Here is a 16,923-nt window from a genome sequence, read left to right as displayed (position 1 = left end):
AGGATGGCATGTGTGTTTGTGTGGGTGAGCAAGCGTGTTTGTTGATTTGGCGAGAAAAGAGAAGAAAACGCCCGCTCTTCTCGCATGGCATGACTTGAACCCTGCAATACCCGGGCTGGGATTCGCCGCAGGCACCCACCAGGTCCGGGCAAGCCAATGATGGCGAAAACGTGTTCGCGTCCAGCCTCAGCTAAAGAGGGGTCGTGTCATGTGCGAAGAGCTACGAGGATGTTTTGGATGTGGGGGTGGCTTTTTGATGGCAATCCTACAGGCTTATTTATTTGGTATATAAGTTTCTGCCTTTTGAGCTTTCATCGTCCCGTCACCATTTACCTAATCCAAAAAATGTCTTGAAAAATGTTCATTCCATTGCCTTGGCGCTACTTGCACGGTATAAGTATTAGCAAGCCGTGATAGATGTTTTGCGACTTGCAACGGTATCTAAATCATTCACTTGAATATGTTTTGGAGTAGCGATGATCAAAAAGCCGGCAGCTACACAGCCAACAATAACATATATCCATACGACGAAGAAATAGAAGCATTCTTCATTCGCAACGGCTTTGACGGAGCAACTAGAGACGCATGTGATGAGTATGCTCGCGTACGGTTTCCCGACTCGGCAGCAAAACCCGCGGCGACGCAGGGCTACTGTTCTTATACGCTGAATATATCAGATGAATACTTGCTGCAATTTCGACCGGAAGCGTTCATGTTGGATATAGACACCTGCAGGCAAGTCAAGTCTATCTACGGCGAGTTTGCTCCGGCGACTACATATCTCGGCGAAGTAGAAGGAATATCATTACAACGAGTACTATGTGCGAATGCCAGGCCGTCGGTGATGATGCATGTCTACCTACATCAACGAATACGAGGAGTTCCTTTATCGGAATTTCGAAAAAGGAAGAAGGGATGTCGGGCTAATGACGACAAGATGTTCAAGAGGAGATTGATGAGCGGCCTGGCCAAAATATTTGCGCTCGGCTTTCGCGGACGGCAGCCCTCACGGGGAATGCAAGGGACGCTACCAGCCGGCTCCATGATTAAGGGGAGAGTCGGGAAATCGATGCGCTGGCGTCTTAATCTGCTAAACGGATTGCCAGAAAAAGACTTGCTCGCGCACGTATCAGAGGCCCAGGCCCAGCTCGACTGGGTCGAGGCATCAAGCTGGGGCCTGACACACGGCGATCTCCTCCCGGGAAACATGATGGTCGATGCCGAGACCGGTCATTTAACGGGACTTATTGATTGGGCTGAAGCTGAGTGGCTTCCGTTTGGGATGGCCCTGTACGGGGTGGAGGAAGTTCTCGGAGAGGACAGGCCTTGTTCTGAAGGGGGGTTCAGATACTTTGACGACCATGAGGAGCTGCGTCGGGTCTTTTGGGATGAGTTTTTGTCCTTTATTGGGCGAGATGGAATCATGGACCATCATAGACTTGGGTTGCTGAGAGAAGCCGGAGCAGCGCGGAAGCTGGGAATTCTACTTTGGAGGGGCATTGCCTTTGACGATGGGAAGATGGACCGCGTGGTGGAGGTTGGGAGAGACGATTCGGAGATTCAGAAGCTGCGGCTGTTTCTGGAGGCACATGGTGTCTTGGCTTGTTTGAAAAAGAGAATCATCTGGAGCGATGCGTTGGTCATGTTGTGGTTGTGCATCAAGGGAGTATTAAGCTGTTTTGGTGGTGAGAGCGACAAAGCACAAGATATGGGGACTATCGAGAGCAGGAAGTGATTTCCTACCCCTTTTATATGTTTGCTTACACCATACGTTAAAATTAATAGCCAGCCATGCATCAATTGAAATATTGAATTTACTTCTTTTTCTCATCTGATATACACAGATCTCCAGCGGATCCCCCGCCTCGGCAGGCCCCACAGCGGAACCCCCAACCGTTGGAACTTGTCCCCCTGGCAGCTCCAAAAAAAACTCCCATCCAAACCACCACAACCTGCAGCATCACCAACTTCTTTCCCTCTTCATCTTTCTTTTCCCCCATTCACTCAATCGGAAATATCAATACCATGGCGCCCTCCAAGAGCGCATCGGCCCCAAAACCGACCTCATCCCCCGTCAAGAACGGCTACCTCATCCTCTACAATGCCGCCTCCGCCTTCGCCTGGGGTCTCGTCCTCCAAGGCACCATCACGTCGCTTGTCGAATCGGGCCCAGAGTCGGTCTACCTGAACGTCGGCGAATTCACAAAGTGGACGCAAACAGCCGCAGCCATGGAGATTCTGCACTCCCTCTTCGGTAAGCCAACAGTCATCAACATCTTCTAATTCGCATCCAAAACACTAACCATCACCACCAGGCGTCGTCCGCGCGCCCCTCTTCACAACCCTCATGCAAGTCGCCTCGCGCTTCCTCCTCGTCTGGGGCGTCCTCTTCCTCTACCCGTACCTCGCCGTCCAGTCGCCCACCTACAGCTCCATGCTCATCGCCTGGTCCGTCACCGAGGTCATCCGCTACACCTACTTTGCGCTGACGCTGTCCGGCCTGACGCCGCGCATCCTCACCTGGCTGCGCTACAACACCTTCTTCATCCTGTACCCGATTGGCATCCTGAGCGAGTGCTCGCTGGTCTATCTCGCTGCGGTGGGACCGGCTGCGACGGCGACGGAGCCTCCGTTGAGCTTGATGCCGTATGTCTTGTATGGTGTTTTGGCCGTCTATGTTCCTGGTAAGCAATCAATCAAGGGAAAAACAAAGAGGAGAGAAAAGTTTCTAACAAACGGGGGGGTTTTTTTTTTTACTAGGCGCTTATATCCTCTACACTCACATGATGGCCCAGCGAAGAAAGGTCATGCGCGGCTTAAAGGCCAAGAACGAGAAGGCGACACAATAAATAATAGAATACGGAAAGGAAAGAAAGAGATGGCAATAATGGCTGCAAAATGGGAGGCAAAGAAGCACACAATCTATCAAGAGGTCGCATCGCTGGCATACTTGATTAAGTTTAGTGCGAGTTATTGTCATTGGACATGGTATAAACCACAAAGATATAATGATGCACGGAAATATAGTCAAAAATACCGAGTGTGCATTGCATAAGTAGGTACAGACAGTAGTAATTCTAATTGTAGAAGATACACACAAAATCAATCGCCTTCTCCTGTTCCCCCCAAGTTCAAAACACCTGTATCCGTTTAATCATATATCCTTTAAAACCGCATGTTGACGGCATGGCAGCATCGCCATCTTCCATCATCTCAAACGTTGGAGCTGCTGCTGATACTGCTGCTGCTGCGGAGACCTCGACTGTTGTGACCTTGACCGCGGCTCATGGCTGCCTTCAGACCAATCCCTCTGCACCCACATGGCAATCAGACTCTTGGCATCCTGCAGCAGCTTCCCGTACGCCGGATTATTCTGAGGCTCAAACATGGCTAATAACAAATGATTAGCATCAGACATTAAAGAAAAGAAAAGGGGGAGACGGTAGAGAGTCAAAACGTACTGACATGCGCCGTCACCTCGTCCTTGGCCGTGTCATTGACATTGTCGATCCACTTCCCCGACGGCTGCTTGCTTGGCACCACGCAAAACGTCCTGTCCTTGCCCAGCACCGTGCCCACCATGCTGACCTCCTTGCTCTCCGCGGCCTTGCCCAGCCGCGTGTAGACATTCGCGTAGCCAATGTTGAGCTCCGAGCTCAGCCTCACCATGTACGCCATGCGCTGCTTGAGAGCCTCGGGCCGGGCCAGACAACCTACAAACTCGAGATGCGAAGACACCCACGACCAGCCAACGGAGATGTGCTCGCGGTTCATCCACGCCGCGGCACTGCCCGCAGCGACGGCGCTGGCAGCAGCTCCATACATGGCAATCTTGCCCCATCCCCATCCGCCGCCGCCGCCGCTGTCGTTCTTGGCAGCCGTGGATGCCGTCGTCGTGAGGGCAGAAGAAGAAGATGAGGCAGCAGCATCGCCTCCGCCGCCACCGACCATCTTCCACACCGAGCCCAGCTGCGCCATCGCCGACTGCGCCGTCTGGTAGTGGCCCTCGGCGCCGTACGCAACCACGCTGGGCGCAATGCCCAGATACGGCGTGTCAAAGGCCAAGACGCCCTGGATGCGCGGGAACATGAGGCCGTTGAAGTTGGGGCGGCCGCCCGACTTGTCGATGCCGTCCTCGGTGTAGATGGGCCGCTCCGATGCCAGGCCCATGACGGTCTCTGCGGCGACGATGCCGCCCATGGAATGGCCAATCAGGATGGTGCGAATGGACGGCTCGACGGTTGGCGAGGCCGTTCCCTTGGCCACTTCATAGTCGATGATTTTGTTCTCCAGCCTGTCGAGTCCCCAGCCCAACGTCAGCCCAATGATTCGTTTACCTTTACTTCAGCGTCCTCTGTTTAGGTGCGCAGTCCATCCCGATGATGGAATAAATCGCAATGTCGTAACAACTCACCAGCTGCGAAATCTGCTCACGGCCTCGCCCAGGTCGCCTCTCGTGTCATACTTGGGATACACCAGCACCTTGATGCTGAAGCCGGGCAGCTCCTGTGCCACGGCAGTGCGTAGGTCTTCGACAAACGAATAGTCGTTGCCAAACGTTGACTCGCCCCCCCTATAATAACCCGTCAGTCAATCCATCACTCATCAAGCTCAATCTCATTCCATCAGTCAACCACAAGGTGTCATCTTCATCACACTCGCTCATAGCCTCCTTGTGCCAAACCGCACCCTTCAATCCCACGATACATACCATCCTGCCATCACAGACTCTCCCATCACAAGCGGTGGAGCATCCATTCATCACAAGCAAAAACTCCCAAAAAGCAACGTACCTTGAACCCATGGATAAAGCACAAGATAAGCGTCTTCCTCATCTTGTCGTCATCAGAGTGATACCCTTTCAACTTCTCTATCTTAGCTTCAACCTTCAACGGCCGCCGCCCAGCAAAAGATTGCAAGTAACGGAAATGGATCTCGCCAGTGTGTCCTTTTCAGCTTGATACCATCTCACTGGGCATCGACAAGGGGAAAAAAGGAGATGCAAAGTGGCCCAATAGGCAGGGGACAAGTGCAGATATTGGCCAGTAGAGGTTGCCCGAGTGGGTGGCGAAGCTGCGGCGGCCAAGATGGATTGGCGGCGCTGACGGCATCTGGGGCGGTGGGCCAGCCTCTAGTCTCTACTACAGCTACTGGCGCTGTGGCGGTACAGTGCAGCAGAGCGCTAAGGCTTAGCAGCACCGTCTAGCGCTATTCTCCCAGCTACGGATTATGTGAAGGCCGTCTCAATTATAGACATGTGATGGATATCATGGCATTTGAAGCCATAGAAGCAAAGACTTGACTTTGATTTCACAATTGTAAATTCATCGTGTTTTAATCTTCACATGCCCTGCACACACAAGACTGCTGCGACTGTATCAACGTCTATTAAGAATACATTTTACTACTTTATCTAGACATGCACAGGCAAGAAGACGACCAGCTCACCAAGACGCAGCCAGCCACCAGTCAAAGTAGACAAAGGCCCCCATCTGATCTTGACTCGTCTTCTCCTCCATCCTCTGCTTCCTGAATTAGAAAACTTAGAAAGAATTAAAAAAAAAAAGAATCTCTCTGGTCATCCAAATATGCCGCCCAGATGCTTCAACCCTTCATCTCCTCTCTGTCTGTGTCTCTCTCCATTTCTTCCGTCTTCCTTCTTCATCTTGTACATGGTTGGTATTTTGGCCTGCCTTGGACCTGTTTCCTCCCCCTTTCCCTGGGTTCGCATGAATAAAACGCCATTCCTTCCAACGCCGCAGAATAAATGATTAAATGAGCCGCTTGCGGGGCAATCGTTGGGAGAGATTCTTCCTCCTAGTGCCGTCAATTTTTGTTTTTCTTCTTTTTAAAGATTATATTCCCGCTGGCAAGCACGTAACCCCCAATTTCGTCGTAAGTTAGCACGTCACTCTTCTCAGTCATCAAGGAGAAAGAGGAATGTGTGCAATCGTCAATCTCTCGTTTTTTCTCGCTCAGTCCTCATCGCTCTGTGCGGCAGATCGTGCCCCATTGGCTTCCCGCGCTGCGCTAGAGATGATCTTGATCCGAGTTCCGCTTGGCTGTGGTGTGCTTCCGTTGCCTGAAGGCGCTGCTGATCCTGCCTTACTGGGCTCTAGATCAAGAAGCTCAGGGTGCGCGTCCAGCTCCTCTTGGTATTTCTTCGTAAAGAATTCCTGTTTCAATGAATTAGTATATGCTTTCTCTAGGCCATCAATTTTTTTTTTTTTTTTTTTTTGCAACTTACATCCATCGTTTTCGCATCCTGATACAGGATACTTCCGTCTTCGTTGTACGTTTGACAGTTGCGTATCAGCAAGTCAAAGTCTTTGCGAAGATCGCTCAAGCTATTATACTCTTCCTTCTTGATACGCGTCTGTATATGATTCATGCAAATAGGGTTTTGGATAATCACATAGTAGTCGGCATACTCGCGTTTCGGGGGCAGCTTGACAAACGGCCCGATAATGAGACGCTTACCGGCGTCGGATTCGTCGTCCTCGGCAGGCGGTTCAATATCATCCACTTCCAAGTTCATCAGGCTATCGTACAATGCTCGCAAACTCTTTTGAAGCACCTCTCGTTGCTGAGATCCCAGCCGAGAATCGTTATGGGCGGCAGATTTGCTGGGTCGGCCCTGAGGGCCACGTCGCTTCTTGGCAGGAGGCTCATCGTCCACGTCTTCTGCCTTCCGCTTCTCGTTCTTGCTTCCGGGTTTGCGACCTCTCTTCTTGGGTGTCTCCAATTCCTCCGTGCTGGCGCGACTAACGGAAGGCGAGTTGTCCGGGCCTCCCAATCTCTTGGTCCTATTGGCCTCTCTCTTATCTTTGCGTGCCTGTTTACGCGCTGCTGCCGCCTCTGGAGAATCCTCGTCGTCGTCCACCGCCATCAGCCACTGTTCTTCTGTCAGGCCATCGTCATATTTCACCTTGGTTCGCTCACGAGCACCGCGACCAAGAATAATCTCTTCAGCGTCGTCCTCAATAGGGTTGCCTTCGTTGAGATAGATGTCGGGTAATTCGTCTTCGCCCATGAGTCGTGGTTTTCCTCTCGGACCACCATAGATGGATTCTTTTTGTCGCTCTTCGTCAAGCTTCTGGAAGGTGACGAGTTCGTCATCGTTACGGGCAAGTAACATGTTGAGCTCTTCGTCTTCCATCTCTTCCTGCTCGCCAGACTCAGCCATATCGGCGGTTTCCAGCAGAGTTCGAAGCATGGCGTCACGATCTGTCTCGGAGGATTTGTTATCAAAACGACCTGCTTGGATAACTTTGCCGTCCATATCTAGCTTGAACCGAGCACGTTCCAAAATCTTCTCCTCGACGGAATTAGAGCTAATCAGACGAAGAATTCGCACCTCGTTCTTCTGACCGATACGATGGGCACGATCCTGTGCCTGCAAATCCTGGTGAGGATTCCAATCAGAGTCGTAGATAATGACAGTATCTGCCGTCTGCAAGTTGAGACCCAAACCACCAGCACGAGTGGACAGCAAGAACAAAAAGTAATCTGAGCCGGGCGCATTGAAGTCTCTCAGGAGATCGGATCGCTCATCCGATTTTGTCGTACCGTCCAAACGCAGATACTTGTAGCTTCGGTAACGAAGGTAGTCTTCCATAATATCCATGATGGCCGTCATTTGGAAGAACATCAAAACTCTGTGGCCAGTTGCCTTGTATTTGGGCAGAACTCGGTCCAGCAACTCGAATTTACCAGCCGTTCTCCAAAGAAGATCGTTGCTGATGTTGAGGGGATTCATGACATTCTCGACCACATCAAAGACAAACGGATGGTTGCAGAGCTTTCGCAGCTGCATAATCATGTTGCTCAGACCACGGGCACCAGTCTTGCCACCCTTGCCATCGCTGACAACCAGCTTGTTGTGGGTAACCATTTGCTTGTAGAGCTTGGACTGCAGCGCAGAAAACTTGCACTTGATGACCTTTTCCGTCTTGTCGGGCAAGTCTTTCTCGACATCCTTCTTCAAACGACGCAGGAGGAAAGGCCGCAAGACCTTGTGCAGACGTCGAATGACGAGAATCTGCTCTTCTTCAGTGAGTTCCATCTTGTCCTGGCCACCAGTGTTGGCAAAGGGGGTGTTGAACCACTCGTCAAAGGTCTTGACTGATTTGAAAATGTTTGGCAGGACAAAGTTGAGCATGGCCCACAGCTCAGACAGATTGTTCTGAAGAGGGGTACCGGTGAGAATAAGTCGGAAACGGGTGTTGTAGTACTGCTGGATAGTCGCGCTGAGCTTGGATTGCGTGTTCTTCATACGGTGACCTTCGTCGATGATCATGTGGAACCACTTAATCTTGCTGAGAATGGGTCGATCTTTGATAATGTACTCGTAGGTAGTCAACAGTACCTGGAAGCGTCCCTGGCGAATCTTCTCTTGCTGTAGCTTACGGGTATTGGGGGGGCCCTTGTAAACGACGCGAGATACAGACGGGGCCCACTTTTCGAATTCGAGGTTCCAGTTGGTCAGGGTACTTAGAGGGACAATGACCAAGTAAGGTCCGCTCTGCTGCTTCTGCTCAATTAGGTAGGTGATCAGACTAATGGTCTGAATTGTCTTTCCGAGACCCATTTCATCTGCAAGGATACCGTTGAGGTTGTTATTGTATAGTGAAATCATCCACTGCAGACCCTTGACTTGGTATTCCTTCAGCGAGCCTCCAACAAGAATGCTTGCCTGCTGGGTGACTTCTTCGCGGATGCGATGGGCCACAGCGTAGTAGTCAATCTTCTTGCCGCTATCTTCCTCGTCGATTTCACTCTCTTCGTCAATAAACTCGCCCATGTCTGTGCCATATGTCTCGGCAGCTTGGCGCTGTTGAGCCTTGACTGAAGAGGCAAGCTGGTGCAAGAAACCGTCGGTCTGCTTAAGCAGATGCGTAATACGGGTATCCTTGGCCTGGTCAAGCAGTTTGAGATACGCCTCTTCGTCGTTGGCCTTGAGAGCCTGCAGACGCTGCTTGGCCGTTCTCTCAATACGCTTCTGCTCTTCCTTCTCAATGTTGAAATGGTGAGAGTACATGAGCCTACTAAGCTTGTGTGATTTGTTCTTCTGAGCCGCCGCGGTCTCGGTGATCTCGGCGCGGTGGTTATAAATGGCTCGGAGGAAGTCGTTGTGCTTCTTCTTTTCGCGATTCTCGCGAGCATCACGCTGCTGCTTCTCCAGCTTCTCTGTAATGCGAGCCTCCCGGACATTCTGCTTCTTCATACGACGATAGTTTGTCCGGTTGGTCGTCATTGCCAGATTATCGTAGTGCATCATCTGACGCGCAATCTTCTCACGGAGAGCTCGCTGCTTAGCATACAAAGCCAAGCTCTTCATTTCAATGACAGCCTTGACTTTTACAGAGTCGTCAACTTCGACGTTCTCCTTGGTCGTATCCCAGTGGGCGATGTTGGCGGGCAGATTCTTCAGCTCTGAATATCGCTGGCTCATACGGTTGAAGACGACGACTTCTCTCTCGTAACGCAGGTGGTCAAAGTCAATGCCGGTCGGGAAGACGCCAGGAATAAACCAGCGATTCTTCCGCTGTGCATGGTCGAAATATTTGATAGAGGGCCGAATCATACTGCTGCCATATGGTGACTTGACAGTCTTGTATGTATGGGGCTTAGGGAGGGAGAGAGCGTCATCTTGGGCGGCGGCAGCATCAACACCATTTGGTGTGGGCTTTGTAGCATCCGAGCCAGGCTGGGGAGTCTTTGATGCAGCGGCAGTTTGGGCTGAAGTCGTGACAGCTGCTTGGCGCTGCTGACGCTGCTGGAAGATAGCTTGCTGTAGCGCAACTGAAATCCCTGCGTTTTTGCCGAGAAGCTTGAAGGCATGAATCTGTTGCCTAAGTAGACCAAGCTGCTTTGTTGTAAAGTGGCTTGATGTACTCGAATTCGGCTGTGCAGGGGTATTCGGGGTAGTGGTAGCAGATGCATTAGATGCAGCAGCCGCCGTTCCTATGGCGTTTGGCAGAGCAGCAGCCTGCGTCGTCTGAGGCACGCCCTGCTGCGGTCGCTGGACACCATTGACGGTTCCATTGACTCCGTTGGCGTTGCCGTTCTGGACGGCCTGAGCATTCTGCTGCATCTGCTGCTGGGCCTGGATGTACTGCTGCTGGTTTCGTCGCATGTGGTGCTGCTGTTGGAAGTTGAGCAGGAATTGCGACGCCTTCATATACTCGGGATCGTTTGGCGGGACGCCCGATTCTTTCATTTGTTTGAGTTTCTATGCAGAGTTGTCACGTCAGCTACACATATCGGATAGGATATAAGCAACGCGAGAGACGCATTGTAACACGCGTAAGGCTGTGCGTACCCGAAAGACCTCTTCGGCCTGTTGTTTAGTCGCCCCGGTAGGCATTGGCGCGCCAGGGTGCTGCACGGGGGGCGGGATCTGTACTGAAGCCATGGTTGCGTTTGGCGGTGGCGTTGGACCAAAACGTGAAAACTATCGACTCCCCAATATGTATCTCGATATAAATCCACCTATAAACAGTGCATAGCGAGGAGCGAGTGTCTGGAAGTCGGACCCGGTGGGTGCGAGGCGAGGCTTTTTTTTTTTTGTTTTTGTTTTCCTTGTTGTTGATGTTGCGCCTCGGTGCGAGACGTGAAGTGATATCAAGAGTGACGAGAAGAGAAGAAAAAAAAGTTGGTGTAAGAGTGGCGCGTCAAAGCTGCACAAGTCACTTGGAACAAGAGCAAGAGAAGGAAAAAAAAGTATTGATGCGCGGCAAATTGGCGTCGTCGAGACAAAAAGTCACCAGAGGTGAGGCCGCGGGTTGGGCAAGGACAGAGTCGAGGTGAGTCGAGGCGAGGCGAGGCGTAGAAGCGAAACTCGAGCAGCTTCAGCCTTGCGACGCAGCCGTGGACGCGGACGTGGGGGATGTCGAGGCTCGCAAAAAGATGCAGGCCGAAGGGGGCTGCGAGCGAAGCAGAAAAAAAAACCTGCCCAGGGCACGGCGCGGCGCGTCGGATCGGGTGCCGCAGGCGTTTTCGGCGTGCAAAATCGCGTGAAACACGAGGTTTGCGAGGATTGGAGATGGACGCCGATGGTTTGCGAGGGGACCTGGCGATTTTGGGGATGCGCGCGCTGGCCGGTTGATGATGGGGAGTGGTTGAAGACACAACTGACAAGATTCGGCGTGATGGCTGGTGCGGTTCTGGCCTGGCGCGTCTCAGTACATCTCAGCACGGCGCCTGCGCACGCCTCAGGCTGGCACAGCAAAAGGAAGAGAATTTGCGTCGTATTGGGTCTAGGGCGGCTTTGGAGGTCACGTGGGGCGATACTTTGCTCTTGTACCCTGTACCGGAACCTCCCTCTCGGACCAGGACCCACAATTTCTTCTTGGGTCTCGTCTCGAGAGCAGAGAGGCAGTAGCAGTAGCTCCAAGAGGCTGCTATGAAGCCTCTATCTACCTAATAATATCTAGCAATATCTACCGGTATCCGCTGTAGGAATACAGTCAGATGCTCCTCGGCCTTTTAGTAGCAACACCTACCAGCCTACTAACTAAATGCTCGTTCAAAGCAGTCATCATTACCGCGTGTTTTTTTTTCCTGATATGATATTTGGTCGTAGCCGGGGTGGCTATATTCCGAAGACCACTCGAGTATTCCATCGATATTCGTCTTTTCAGATAGATAGAAACGGCAATAAAGCACGAAGGCGCAGTCTCGGGGCTAGCGCGCTGATGTCGTCGCGATGATAGATCCGACCCGAAACAATATGAGTCGAGATTCGAGTTAGCAGCTGTATCGTAGTCCTTTTCTTTTCAGTCCATCTTTCCTCTTCTGTGTTGGGCGCAATTTTAATTCATCGCTTGGCACGCTTCTTGTCTGGACCTTCTTCTTCATCGTCGCTGAGCTCGGCGTACTGCGTCTGCGGCTGCGTCTTATTCCAGGCCTTTGTGAACATGGGGTCGCTCTGGGCCTTGTCAGCATATTTCAACAATGCTTCACGCGGATCCTCGTGCAGCATCCTGGCCAGAGGAATGTTCTGCGCAATGTGCTTCTCGTCTGGCTGGCTTTTCTGAAAGGGCGTCGCCAGCGGGACTTCAGGTCGCCGAGGGTCCTTCGATTTGCCCGTGCCCGTGACTCCGGCTTTGCGCCCACCGCCCATCGCGCCGGGGACAACGATGGAGTCGCCCGATATGCCGACGTTTTGGTCCATTGTAAACTCGGGGTTGTCGTCGATATGACGCTTCTTCGGCGCTCGCGACATGACCTCCACAGCACCGCGGGAAGACATGGTCGGGTTGTACAGGACGTGTGTCTCGGCGTTCGCTGACCCTGTAACAATCTGGTTAATCTTGGGATGCCAGTCCACAGCAATCAAAGCTGAGCCCGGCGTGATCGGAGTGACGTGTTCTGGCTGAAGATTGCCCGGATTTAAGATGTGGAGATGGCCCGTGGCTGAACCGGTGATGATGCTGGTCGAGTTGGGAGCGTATCGAATGTTGCTAGTCGGATAGCTATCCGAAGTCGACGTGTGCGATACCGTGACGAGGGGTTTGTTGAATTTTCGGGTATCCCACAGTTTGATTAAATCGTCGCCGCCTCTCGTGACTACCATGCGGCCGTCGGAAGAAATGTCGATGCCGCTTGTCCAGGTCTGGGGCTTGTGCGCCTCCTTGATCTCGCCCGCCGGTCTCGTAAACGGCCCATTGCCGCCGTACATTACTAGCGAGCCGTCGAGGGCAGCGCTGACCAGTACATTGCTTCCTTGAGCAGACACCTTCCATGCGACAGCGGTCATCTTGGTGCGCCCAGCAGACCCGGCAGCCTTTGACTTGAAGACAATGACATCCTTCTGTGAACGTTTATTGTTGATGTCCCAGATTCGCAGAGTGCTGTCGGTTCCTGCCGTGACACAGAGGTTTTTGTCCGTGGGATGCCAAGTGCCAGTTGTAATCTCGGAGATGTGTCCCTTTGTGTTGTGCATATCACGAAGGTACATGTCTCCCTTGACAAATTCTGTCAAAATATCTCCATCTCGCGACATAATCCTCGCCTGGGGGTGGGCGCACACGCATAGAAATGCTCCGCCCGACAGCGGGTTGAACTCAACCAGATGGATTGGGTGGGCCTCTGCGCTGGCAGCAGTTCGCTTGGACACAAAAGGGTCAACGCTGCGAAATGCGCGGAGCGTCGTCGGCGTCATCGAGGCGAAGTCGTGGAGCTTGACAGTACAATCCAGAGAGGCAGAGGCCAATCTACCACCAGCAGGGTCCATGGAGACTGTAGTAACAGCGCGCTCGTGCGTCTTCAAAACAAGTTCATGCGATACCGGGAACTCGTCTTCGTCGTCAGACTCATCGGAGTCGTCGCTATTGTCGTCGGAGTCGGAGTCGCTCGAGCCGCGCTTCTCTTTCGACTCTTGTGCTGGTGTCCCATCGCCATCCTTGCTGCCAGTTACTGGCGGCTTATCCACTGGTCTCCGACTGCGGTCGATTTGGGCTGCAATATCAGTCTCCTTGGACTTTTTTCCGAAGGAGGCAGGCAGAAAGGCTCTCATGGGATCATCCTCAGCGAGTTCAGGGCCCTCGATTTCGTACTCGTCGTCGCTGGCCATGGCGAAAAGCAGGCAGAAACGGGTGGGAGAGGGCAGACAAGCCGCCTAATATGGAGAGAGAGTAAGAAAAGAGGAGAGAGAAACGGGAGAGGTTGCAGGTGGGAGGGGAGCCGGGAGCCAGGAATTTCACAGTGGCAGGGGAATGACGGAAGCGCCACATCCACGATGCAAGTGCAAAATGCAGCGACCAGGTTTGGTGGGAACCTTGGCGCCTAAGCTGCTTGTTTGCCTGTCGGGTTCCAATAACCTAAACCGGCACAACGCCCAGCCAGTCAAATTGTGGTTTTCCTTGTCTCTTCTCCAGATGATCATCTTTCTTTCGCTTTCTTCTCCCAGTGATCCCTGCTGCTGCAATCTGTTCAGTGCGCACCCCATACGTAGATCAGACAACTCAGCACAATTGGGGGGAGCCTAAAACCGGCATCCATGCCATGTCACGATTCAGTAGACGACGGTCCGCGTGGCACACTATCACGAACCAATTCGATGCTCGGAGCCACCGTAATTAAAGTCGCTCGCGGGCGAGGAGAGCCGTGGCTGGGATCCGCCAGAAAGCAAATTTCGAGAAGCAGAACCTACAGCCCCTGCAAAGTATAAATAAACTATCAAGTTCCTACAACTCCAGATGCAATATGCGGTAGATGGCACGGCTTCAAGTCAGGCCAGTTGGTAACACGCAGAATAGTTGCGGTGAGCTCTTTGCTTGCTACAGGATGGATCCATGTCTTGGGCTGAGACAGGCCTCTTAGCATGTCGCGCCGTTGCATCTCCAGAGTTACCCGCTGGCGATGATACCCATCATCTCCCTATTCCCTATTCCCCCTACGCAAGGTCACGAGCGCATGGCCGCTCAATGAGAAAGCTTTGGATGCATTCCACAGAGAAATACGCTATTAACAGACACCAATCATCCATCAAGGATGGCAGGAAAATAGCTCACGTACCCCCATTTCCTGGGGTGGTTCGAGGCTCATTCATCTGGTTGCTAGACGCAGATTCAGTAAAGGTATTTGGCTTTCAACGCGAAAGGTTAATTCACTAGTGTTTCTGGCATGCCAAAACGAGATTGAAACGAATCCAAGCGGCATATAATAAGTCCCTTTGGTGCCTGTTTTGGTTGTACGTAGGCTTAATTCGAAAGCCACGAATCTAGTACCTTGGCAGTCTGGAGGCTCGACATACCCTACAAGCGACACGAAATTGAGCTGGCTCAGTAGCTAGCGATGCTTCTCATGACCAGCGGCAGATGAGAATCATGATATGAGAGTATTCATAGTTCGTGATCATATAGTCAAATATTAAAGACACGCAGTGACGACTTGTGTGAATTCATTAATAGAGATAGGTACTTGCAGATATAGAAGGTTTGGGGTCTTCTACAGAGGATAGGCGGTGCGTCATTGGCCCCACACCGAAAGAGATTCACCGAAAGCGGCCTCACCGGCGCGTCTACGCGGTCGCCTTGGAACATGCCACCACTTATTTGCTCCCTCACCAGATCTACGCAATGCCGCCAGAGCGCATAATTGACGAAGACGAAGAATACGAGTCTTCTCAAGATTCCGACTTTGCGCCCGATGCCGATGATGCGCCCGACGCTGCGTCCAGCCCTTCAGACTCGGAAGATGGCGACGATAACAAGACTGCGAGAAAACGCCAGCGGCCGGTGAAAGATGCGACCGCCGAAGGAGAAGAAGAACCAAATAACTCGGGCGACGAGGCGATAATTGAAAAAGGCAGAAAAAAGCAAAAAAAGAGCCAAAGCCAAGGGTGAAGCTGTAGATGATGAAGGTGGCGAAGGCGGCCTGATCAAGACGAGAAGTCAACGCGCTGCCGAGTATGCTTCCTCTCCCGCTAAGAATACGAAACAGCTGCGCTGGACATGACTAAGAGACGTATAGAAAGGAAGAACGCAAATATGCTGCGAGTAGAGGGCCTGTGACGGTCGATGTCGATGCTATTTGGGCAGAGATGATTGCCGGAGCCTCTTCAGCATCAAGACCGCCAGAAAACGCAGAAGACATGGCTGTGGACGTAAACGAAAAGGCAGTCGCAGACGAGAAGCGCGATTCAAAAAAAGACGAATCGTCCATGATCCGCATCAAGCGAACCTACAACTTTGCCGGTCGAGTCCATACCGAAGAAAAGCTCGTCCCTCGCGATTCGGCAGAAGCGAAGCTCTACCTGGCCTCTCAGGAGGGAGACGCACTGCCAGACGCATCCCTCACTAAGCGACTTACCAAAAAGGCTTTCCGGTCCGCCTTCGAGCCCATCCTAGAGGGCACAATAAGTCGAACCGATCTGAACCTCGGACTGGCGGCCAGGATGAAGGCAGCCAACGAAGCACAGGCAAAGAAGCTCAACACGGTGGAGAAGAGTCGCATGGACTGGGCTGGCTTCGTGGACAAGGAGGGCATCAAGGACGATTTGGAGCTGGCTGGCAAATCCAAGGATTCTTATGCGTCACGGCAGGACTTTTTGGCGCGAAGCGAGGCTCTCAGAGAGAACGAGGCTCAGAGGGCGAGGGTGGCGGGACGGGTGTAAAATGGCTAGAGGCGTTGGCGTTTGGAATGATACCACGAATTGGAGTTACAATGTGTATAACAAAAGTACAATGCAAGAACTTGGCCTTATAATGGAATTCATACATGTATACATATAGTACATCAAAATATCTTGTTTAGGTACTCATCGATTTGACCTCTATCTTGCAGGACTGTTCTGAGATTCCCCTTGGCCTGTAATGTGCCTCACCATAAGCGGCTTTTGATAGTAAACAGAGGGTCAGATGAAGCAATCAACCGAGGAAGCCCAGGGAGCTCAAAGTGACTAAGTAATCTTGTGAATAAGTATGTTTTCCTCTAAATACCTAGACTACCAACCTTTCCAGCTTCATATTAAAGGGAGGTAAACTCAGAATCCAGATACGAGCACCATGGCCCAAGCCTACTAGTATGACGGTCTCCATTCTCTCGAAGCTCACCACTTCAACGCAGCAGAGTAGTGTAAAAGCTCAATACATTTTACAATAACATACCTATCTAGCACAATGACAGCCTGCGTAATAACCCATCTATGCGACTATGGTTGCAATATTCCCTCCTTTTGATGTTTCCCAGTTGACGAGCAAAGCGCAGTTGTTTTAGTGGCTGAGCTTGAAGTCGACATTGGAATGCAGAGATATCTGAAAGAAACGTACGAGGAAACACCCGCTGGGAAGTGGAATTACCATTCATCTCTGCTCGCTACTTACCTAGGTACATATTGGCGTAGCGACAAAAAGAGGGCAGCGCTGCTAAACCCCTCAACGCCAACTGACAAGCCAAACATGCTACAAGTGAGTT

At 51.9% G+C, this 16,923-nt stretch overlaps 9 protein-coding genes across 9 annotated transcripts; 5 read left to right on the top strand and 4 right to left on the bottom strand.

Moving 5' to 3' along the window:
- Positions 1 to 460: 460 nt before the first annotated feature.
- Positions 461 to 1,735, top strand: TrAtP1_004541 (uncharacterized protein; the record flags this gene model as incomplete). The annotated part of the gene is made up of 1 exon (XM_014084037.2): positions 461 to 1,735. One exon carries the CDS (start codon positions 461 to 463, stop codon positions 1,733 to 1,735), a length of 1,275 nt encoding a protein of 424 aa, XP_013939512.2.
- Positions 1,736 to 1,951: 216 nt separating this feature from the next.
- TrAtP1_004540 (uncharacterized protein) lies at positions 1,952 to 3,068 on the top strand. The gene is made up of 3 exons (XM_014083422.2): positions 1,952 to 2,254; positions 2,316 to 2,684; positions 2,761 to 3,068. The coding sequence occupies exons 1-3, from the start codon at positions 2,026 to 2,028 to the stop codon at positions 2,847 to 2,849; spliced, it is 687 nt and encodes a 228-aa protein (XP_013938897.2). The 5' UTR covers positions 1,952 to 2,025; the 3' UTR covers positions 2,850 to 3,068.
- Positions 3,069 to 3,208: 140 nt separating this feature from the next.
- On the bottom strand, positions 3,209 to 4,200 carry TrAtP1_004539 (uncharacterized protein; the record flags this gene model as incomplete). Its single annotated transcript, XM_014084036.2, has 2 exons — positions 3,209 to 3,390; positions 3,462 to 4,200. The coding sequence occupies 2 exons, from the start codon at positions 4,198 to 4,200 to the stop codon at positions 3,209 to 3,211; spliced, it is 921 nt and encodes a 306-aa protein (XP_013939511.2).
- A 210-nt stretch (positions 4,201 to 4,410) lies between these two features.
- TrAtP1_004538 (uncharacterized protein) lies at positions 4,411 to 4,804 on the bottom strand (the record flags this gene model as incomplete). The annotated part of the gene is made up of 2 exons (XM_066112345.1): positions 4,411 to 4,573; positions 4,794 to 4,804. 2 exons carry the CDS (start codon positions 4,802 to 4,804, stop codon positions 4,411 to 4,413), a joined length of 174 nt encoding a protein of 57 aa, XP_065968428.1.
- Positions 4,805 to 5,369: 565 nt separating this feature from the next.
- On the bottom strand, positions 5,370 to 11,222 carry TrAtP1_004537 (uncharacterized protein). The gene is made up of 3 exons (XM_066112344.1): positions 10,325 to 11,222; positions 6,248 to 10,234; positions 5,370 to 6,176 (listed from the first exon to the last, which is right to left on the bottom strand). The coding sequence occupies exons 1-3, from the start codon at positions 10,415 to 10,417 to the stop codon at positions 5,976 to 5,978; spliced, it is 4,281 nt and encodes a 1,426-aa protein (XP_065968427.1). The 5' UTR covers positions 10,418 to 11,222; the 3' UTR covers positions 5,370 to 5,975.
- Positions 11,223 to 11,236: 14 nt separating this feature from the next.
- Positions 11,237 to 14,252, bottom strand: TrAtP1_004536 (uncharacterized protein). Its single transcript, XM_014084034.2, has one exon. The coding sequence runs from the start codon at positions 13,577 to 13,579 to the stop codon at positions 11,822 to 11,824; it is 1,758 nt and encodes a 585-aa protein (XP_013939509.2). The 5' UTR covers positions 13,580 to 14,252; the 3' UTR covers positions 11,237 to 11,821.
- Positions 14,235 to 15,054, top strand: TrAtP1_004535 (uncharacterized protein). The gene has a single exon (XM_066112343.1). It carries the CDS (start codon positions 14,301 to 14,303, stop codon positions 14,619 to 14,621), a length of 321 nt encoding a protein of 106 aa, XP_065968426.1. The 5' UTR covers positions 14,235 to 14,300; the 3' UTR covers positions 14,622 to 15,054.
- Positions 15,055 to 15,086: 32 nt separating this feature from the next.
- TrAtP1_004534 (uncharacterized protein) lies at positions 15,087 to 15,353 on the top strand (the record flags this gene model as incomplete). Its single annotated transcript, XM_066112342.1, has 1 exon — positions 15,087 to 15,353. One exon carries the CDS (start codon positions 15,087 to 15,089, stop codon positions 15,351 to 15,353), a length of 267 nt encoding a protein of 88 aa, XP_065968425.1.
- Positions 15,354 to 15,550: 197 nt separating this feature from the next.
- On the top strand, positions 15,551 to 16,123 carry TrAtP1_004533 (uncharacterized protein; the record flags this gene model as incomplete). Its single annotated transcript, XM_066112341.1, has 1 exon — positions 15,551 to 16,123. One exon carries the CDS (start codon positions 15,551 to 15,553, stop codon positions 16,121 to 16,123), a length of 573 nt encoding a protein of 190 aa, XP_065968424.1.
- Positions 16,124 to 16,923: the final 800 nt, after the last annotated feature.

The sequence above is a fragment of the Trichoderma atroviride genome, chromosome 2 (assembly GCF_020647795.1).
Source record: "Trichoderma atroviride chromosome 2, complete sequence".
In the NCBI taxonomy this organism is placed as follows: Eukaryota; Fungi; Ascomycota; class Sordariomycetes; order Hypocreales; family Hypocreaceae; genus Trichoderma; species Trichoderma atroviride.
This window is presented reverse-complemented; position numbering and strand designations above follow the sequence as displayed.

Excerpts from the sequence above, each read along its gene's own strand:
- TrAtP1_004535 (XM_066112343.1), top strand. The coding sequence starts at position 14,301 with ATGTCTTGGGCTGAGACAGGCCTCTTAGCATGTCGCGCCGTTGCATCT.
- TrAtP1_004537 (XM_066112344.1), bottom strand. The coding sequence starts at position 10,417 with ATGGCTTCAGTACAGATCCCGCCCCCCGTGCAGCACCCTGGCGCGCCA. Across the intron at positions 10,235-10,324 it reads AGGCCGAAGAGGTCTTTCGG|AAACTCAAACAAATGAAAGA; the intron begins GTACGCACAGCC and ends AACTCTGCATAG. Across the intron at positions 6,177-6,247 it reads AGGATGCGAAAACGATGGAT|GAATTCTTTACGAAGAAATA; the intron begins GTAAGTTGCAAA and ends TCATTGAAACAG.
- TrAtP1_004536 (XM_014084034.2), bottom strand. The coding sequence starts at position 13,579 with ATGGCCAGCGACGACGAGTACGAAATCGAGGGCCCTGAACTCGCTGAG.
- TrAtP1_004540 (XM_014083422.2), top strand. The coding sequence starts at position 2,026 with ATGGCGCCCTCCAAGAGCGCATCGGCCCCAAAACCGACCTCATCCCCC. Across the intron at positions 2,255-2,315 it reads GATTCTGCACTCCCTCTTCG|GCGTCGTCCGCGCGCCCCTC; the intron begins GTAAGCCAACAG and ends CATCACCACCAG. Across the intron at positions 2,685-2,760 it reads TTTGGCCGTCTATGTTCCTG|GCGCTTATATCCTCTACACT; the intron begins GTAAGCAATCAA and ends TTTTTTTACTAG.